The sequence below is a fragment of the Ascidiella aspersa genome, chromosome 1 (assembly GCF_963924565.1).
Source record: "Ascidiella aspersa chromosome 1, kaAscAspe10.2, whole genome shotgun sequence".
In the NCBI taxonomy this organism is placed as follows: Eukaryota; Metazoa; Chordata; class Ascidiacea; order Phlebobranchia; family Ascidiidae; genus Ascidiella; species Ascidiella aspersa.
In genome coordinates this window covers 39,435,961-39,442,960 of record NC_139447.1, presented here as the reverse complement: position 1 = coordinate 39,442,960, position 7,000 = coordinate 39,435,961, and the positions used below count along the sequence as shown (strand labels likewise).

General features: G+C 36.6%; 1 protein-coding gene across 1 annotated transcript in view; it reads left to right on the top strand.

Annotated features, from left to right (window-relative positions):
* The first annotated feature begins 1,129 nt into the window (after positions 1-1,129).
* LOC146170449 (neuroendocrine convertase 2-like) overlaps positions 1,130-7,000 on the top strand; it is a 41,766-nt gene continuing 35,895 nt past the window's right edge. Inside the window, exon 1 of the mRNA XM_083388706.1 lies at positions 1,130-1,363. Coding sequence (XP_083244832.1) covers positions 1,130-1,363 — 234 coding nt within the window. The remainder of the gene's footprint in view (positions 1,364-7,000) is intronic.

Genomic DNA, 7,000 nt, shown 5'->3' with positions numbered 1-7,000 from the left:
AATCGATTTGCGCAAAAAGATGTAGAAGGTTGGAAGGTAAAGGTCTAACACATCAGTTATAGCTTGTTGCTGTAAAATAACGGATTGCCAGGTTTTCACAGTAGTACTAGGTTCAAGCAACCTTACAAACCAGCTACAAAGACAAATATGAAAGCTATAGTGGATGTGTGTTTGTTTAGTCTTTATTCAAACTTTGTAGCTCCTAATTCAGTTAGATCTTTAGGGACAACCTGTCTTGAAATACAGCAGATATTAAGTACTTGTTTGTGCTTAAACCAGTAGACTGACCAAAGCAAATACCTTGGAAGTGATTTAGGCGCTTGTCTAGAATCCTACCACATTTTTGTCCGCGGCTTATATTGCTAAGCTGGGTTAGGTAAGAGTAAGTGTTTGGGACAAGTAATTACTATTATATTTATCCTTACATATTTATGCCTTCCTTGTAATTTCAACTTTGACAGCTCGTTTCGTTAGTATTAAATTAAAAGTGGTAAGATCCTAGGCCAGCGCTGTGCTTTGTTTAAACCGATAAAACTACAGCTTTTCACAAATCACTAAACTCTTACTTAGGACCAAGCCAGTGGTTCTCAACCCGGGTGCCATTTCCTATACTGGAGGATGCCGAAAGGTTTTTAAAATCTTTAAATATCTAATTTGCTTTATTGATAAGCTTCTTAGTACAACTATTTGTCTACGATTACAGTACAAAACGTCAAATTATATTTTGCGACATGTGTGGAGTTACTGTGCTGACTGAGTTACGTTTAAGGTCACTTTGCATTAAACCACTTACGGAAAATTCTAGTAGGGGTGCCGCAATCTATTTATTCTTTCTGGGGTGCCGGAAGCCATAAAATGCTGGAACCACTGGCTTATACATTTACAACAAATCGTTAAAAGTTAGACTACAGCATCTGGTTTAATCACAGTAAACCTTAGAGATTTCGACAAATTGTGTTTTGTTTATAAGGTTTGTGTTTTTAATGTTTTATGTTTAGATTTAACCAACGAAGTTTTTCCCTAAATAATATTTGTTACCAATACTAAGTATAAAGAAACAGAAGATAAAGAAGTACAAAGCAACGCTAGACAAGGTTCATTCGCCTGAAACTCCCAGCCCTTAATTTGAATGGCACGAATGCAAAATGGCCACTCGCCATTCAAAAACGTTTTTAAACTGCTGCTGGTAGAAATCGCAATTGCTTCGATTGTTCTTTGTGACGCAACAAACAACCATGAAAGGCCCAAACATGTATTCACGAACGACTTCATTGTTCAAATGATCCCTGGTGGACAAACAACCGCCAAAAGGGCCCACGCTGATTGGCTGGCTTCGAGACATGGTTTTGAGAATCGTGGAACGGTAAGTTGTAAAGATGTGCGATACTTGGTTTGTAAGTCCGATATCGATACGAGTGGTTTTACACATAAAATATCGTCGACCGATCTGCCTATAAATGATGTCAATTGCCACAGTGACATAAGAAAAATATTGAATTGAAACTTACACACTTAGTAGATCAGCATTGCTTATGCAAATACTGCTTAGGAAATCTTACAGTTTGTTGTGATTATGCTATTTTTTCAAAAATACCCTTTCAATTTAAAATGCTCAATTAGTTCGCAAATTGTGGCTAAAATGCAAATATTAATTTAGTATCGGCACCGATACTACTTAAGTATCGGACAAGTATCGATACACCACCTCTTGGCATTGGCCATTAGCTATGACCCCATATTATCAGACAACCCTATTAAATTGTCAGAAACCCTGAGTAGCGTTATCCACCTATTAAATGCAGGTGTGAACCTAAATACTGTTCCTACCACATACTGGTAAAACTAGACGTATATAGATCCAAATTTAGAAAAGTTATGTGTGGATTTGTGATAAACTTTAGCATGTTTTTTTTTAAAATAAACAACCAGAAGTACAAACTAAAAGGGATGATCTGTAAAATATTCGTGATTGTTTCAAGTTACTAACTGTATTTCCAGTAAAACAAATTTATTATTGGCCAAAAAAAAGTAGCACCACTACAATCCCTACTCAAGGGTAGGAACATAAGACTTGCAAAACAAATATTGACTTTTATAGAAGTCTTTAAAACTAGATTAAAACAAATAGCGTGGAAAGTGAGCAACAGTGATCACTTTATTTAAACATTAACATTCGCTAAAACGTGATTTTTTTCACAAAAATAGGGTTTGCCAATGTATAGCTTAACTTTTTAGTATTAGCTTGCCGAATAAAGTCAGCAGATTCGCTGAAAAGGCTGAATGTGAGATGTTTGCGTTGTGGGCGTTATCGAGCGTACGCCAAGTGTAAACATTACTGGGCTCCAGCTTGCTGTAGAACAGCACCATGTCTTTTAATGTTGTGCTAACCTCCAAACTACATAGTTCCAACACAAATAACTAACACCATAGCTACATTATGTTGGCGCTATTTAAGTCAACATATTTACAAGGAACTTGTCTTGTCTGCAAAATTCTACAAACGGTTTTGGTTAGGGCACTTGAGGTTGAAATCTAACTGCAAATGCAATCAAATTTCCAGCAAAATATAGAACACACTTAGTCGCACAGCCTGTATTGTGTCTTCAAATGTTTCCTTAAAGTTAAACAGACTGTCAGTAGACCAAAGCCATTACATATGCTGAGAACTTTTTGTTGTTGATATTTTGCAAAGATTTCGGTTGGGAAGTTTGTTAGATTAATTCCCGACTACAAATGCAATTATTTGTTCGACGAAATACTTAGTTTCAATAAATTTAAATGGGGGTCTTGTTAAAAAATATTTTACAAAGACGGGGGCCATTTTACCCCAAATCTTCCGTTGCGAGGTAACTTTATTTTACTTCATTACTCGCTCAAACTTCAAGGTTATGATCAAGTTTGTTGCCCTTGGGAATTTAGTCGCCCTTGGCCGCCCCTGCTGCTCTTGGGTGAAATAAGTTCAAATCGATACGGAAAGTACCTGGTTATGCGAGACCTATCCACGGAAATTAAAAGTTTTTTTTTATATTTACACTAAATATTGAGGCTGTCAAATACGCAACATTTTATTACGATCCCGATATTTTGGACAGAACTATCGCGATCCGATCCGGTACCAATGACGTCATTACTATGCTTAAACAAGCAAGAACCGTTTAAAGCAGGGGTTCTTAACCTTTTTTGTATGTTTTACCCTTTTAACAAAGATGAATATCAGATTTACCCCCCAATATATAAAATGGTTCTATTTTTTAAAAAACGAGTAGCAAATTATATCAGTTATGATGTAACAATGAAGTTACTAAGATATAAGGATATTGCCAATCAACTAAAATAGCTATCATCGCGAAAAATAATGTTACCGGCACTAGATGATAAATAATTAATAGGCTACTATATACTTCGAATTAGCAGTTAATCTGAACTAGGAAAGTAGGCCACCAATACCTACGGCTTGCACACTTTTTCTGTCCTATCAGCTGATGTGGATATTTTGATTAATAGCCCATTTACCCCCTGGGGTAAATTTACCCCAGGTTAAGAAAGACTGGTTTAAAGATATTTTTTAAAGATTGTTAGGCCAAATTCTCTTTAGCGATAACCGTTACCTCAAGCTGGTTGAAATGGCATCTACTGGTTTTAATAAACTTCTATAGTATAAATAGCTGCATTGGATCTCTAATCATGGATTCAATTCCTATTATAATTTAGTACATCTTTTATTGTTGTTTAAAATTTATATTCTCGCAAAGCGAAAGGGTGTCCCTTTAAAGTCAACAGCGATTCTAAAAAATATGCTGTTGCTACCAGTAAGAATATTTACTGAAAATGAGTTGCCAGAAGAACTTATTTTCAGAGTAGCGATTCTAAACAACGCCAAAATATTCTTGAGGGCTATAACAGAAATGGGCCTATGAATCGAACGTAGCCCCATAGTTTATAATTGCGCTAGGGCGACAATAACTACAGGTTGTGGGCGTTCTACTCTTATGGATGGTGCTGAATTATTCAGCAGCAACCTTCAGCCCAGCACATGCCATAGAGCAAGTGTTGTGAACTGACGTCAGAACATTAACAATGTGGCTTCCCAAATACCAGGGCTGCTTAAGGTTGGTGAAGCTTTGCCACAAATAAGATGGCTTGCCCGGGGAATGGCCTCGGTAACATTATGTGTTGTACCCTATATGCATTATGTATATGGACGGAAATGTTCTGAGAGCGTGCATTAAACACACTTAAGCGTGGTGGGTGTAATATAAACAAGTGCTGTTGCTGTTTGTTTTTTTATTTGTACTAAACGTTTGCCATGTTTGGTGAATTTATTATAGAGAACTGTTCCTTATATATTTAAAACAAATTGTGTAAAAATAGCAACAAAATGCATTTAAACTGATCATCTTGTAACGCATTCAATGTGAATATCAAAAACTTCAATATTATGAAAACAATATCAAAGCCCATACAGAAGTAGGTGTCATTTTGAACGTTTCGAATAGCTCATTTTTTATTTTCAACATAAAGAGTTAAAGAGTTGTCCGAAACGTTCAAAACGCCACACCTACTTCTGTATGGGCTTTGATATTCTTATTACGTCTTACTACAACCTCCAACCATTATGCTCCAATGAAAACAATAATTTGTAAAAACGAATTTCAAAGATGGAAAAGAGACTCAATGGACTCGTTTTTTATGCTAAATATTCCATAAGCTGGCCAAGCAATAGTTAAATACGTAATATGGTTAGGGGGTTCTTAAATAAAACAATAGCATTTTTGCGAAATGAATCAAGTGGAAAGGCTTTACAAAAAAAGTGGCGCTGCTGGATATAAGACAGATTTTGTCGTTATTCTATAATGTAACAAAAAATGAGCAAAGGTATAATATAGTTTGCAAGCAAATGAATTTTCTTTCATTGATTGAACCCTTACCGATCACAAAATGATTTTGAATCACTGCGCAAACCTTGTTCCCGCCTAAACCTGATTGAAGGTAGCTGATGCAGATTGATGAGACAACCTTGAGCTTCAAATCGATCCACATTCTAAGCTAGACAAGGTGATTAACAACCTTCGTTCTGAAGGCTTACGACAGACCTGGTCAAACTACGGGCAAATAGCCAAGAAATTGTCTATTTTTATTGCAGCCTATAAATACAATGTGTCAGCTGAAACATATGTTAATACATTCACAGATGATAATTGAAGACCTCATTGATAAGTGACATGATACAAGTGGCCCGTAGGATTTTGGTCAAATTACAGAAGTTTTCAAGGGCACACTTTCATATATTATTTAGAATAGGTTTACGCTTGGTCAATTGTGAGCCTTTTTGATTATATTATTAAGTGTCATGATATGGTTGCTCGGTAGATTTTGAAGGCTTAAATCCCAGCTGTATTTAAGACAACATATCATGACTCTATATTATATAGAATGCGGTCACAGTTGGTCAAACCTATTATCTCTGGTCTATAGTGGTTTGTACGATTCAAATGCTCAGGCCATAGAGGTGTTCAATGCACCCTTTATATATCTCTATAATATGTAGAATGTGGTAACCGTGGTTCTGTAGGATTCAACTGTTCAGGTCACATTTACACACATGCGCATAAATTGATCCTCGTCGCCAGAACATCGATTAATGAGAACGCGTTCTGCTCGATTCAAACCACAAACGCGGTCGCTTCGTTTCCCTTCCAGCTCTCCAAATATTATCGCGTTTCTAACAACCGCATTTTTATGACGTCACAATAAGCGTGAATCAGATCGCGCGATTCGTGTTTTGCGAACGTCGCGTCGTTTCGCGTCTTGCACTGTTTATCGCCGCTATTTATAATCCCCTATATGACGTCACACTGAACCGGTAGCGCGATTTCTCCCGGGTGATTGTACGTCACAAAAGGCGTGACAATCGATTCCAGTCACGTGATGAAAATCGACCGGCGTTTTTTAATCGCGATCGGATTTTGTCGTCGGTCGATTTTTTTTCTTGTTTTAATTTTCGCTCTTCATTATCACAAACAGGGATAGCTAATATGGGGAATCCCCGTCATCTCAATACCATTTTTTCAATTTTTTAAGTCTTTTTAAAAAATATTATAGTCCATACAGAAGTAAGTAGCATTTTGAACGTTTCGAATAATATTTTGATGTTGAAAATGAATAAAAAGATATTCGAAATGTTCGAAATGCTAACTACTTCTGTATGGGCTTTGATATTCTTACTCCGTTCAACTACAACCTTCAGCCATTATCTTAGGATTTATTCGAAACGTCCACAAAATGCTGCTTACATGTGTATGGGCTTTGATATTCATTCTACGTTTTAATACAACCTCCAGCCATTAGGCTCCAAAATTTAAAGTGGTTTGTTCTGATTTTTTACTGTATTTTTCATTTACTTTAGAGTACCCCTCAAGTTGATTATTTTCAGTCCCTCACTTAACATTTCGAGCATCGTACATTTTTTTGCCAGCTAAAAAAAAACTTCAAATATTCAGCGAGATAATTAAAAAAGCATTTTTGAGAGACCAGAAAGGGCCACGTCAGCACTCAGCACGTAGATGCGTAATTATCCAGGTCACATTTTTGTTGTTCGCGTGTTCCCTTCTAGCGTTGCTGCCGAGTGACGCTCAGTGACGTCATAAACAAACCAAAATAGAGCTTGAGTCAAAATAACTTTAACAACGTTAATGCAGTGACGTCAAACCACTTAAGTGAAGGTTTTTGGCGGAAATTTCCAAATCGGTGTCTTGCATTCAATCTTCATGTATATGCAGGCGTTGGACGCCCGGCTATATTAGCGGTTTGAAGTCGTCGAACTACACCAAAATATATAGCGATCTTATTTATAGAAGGGCACAAACTGTTACTTTTTTTCAGTTTTAATAAAATTTACCAAGCAGAGTAACTAAAACCTGTAGATTGGTAGAACTTTATTCAATAACTCTCGCGAAACCAAGACGTCAAACTTTTCGCCGCAAAATAAATCCACGTGATG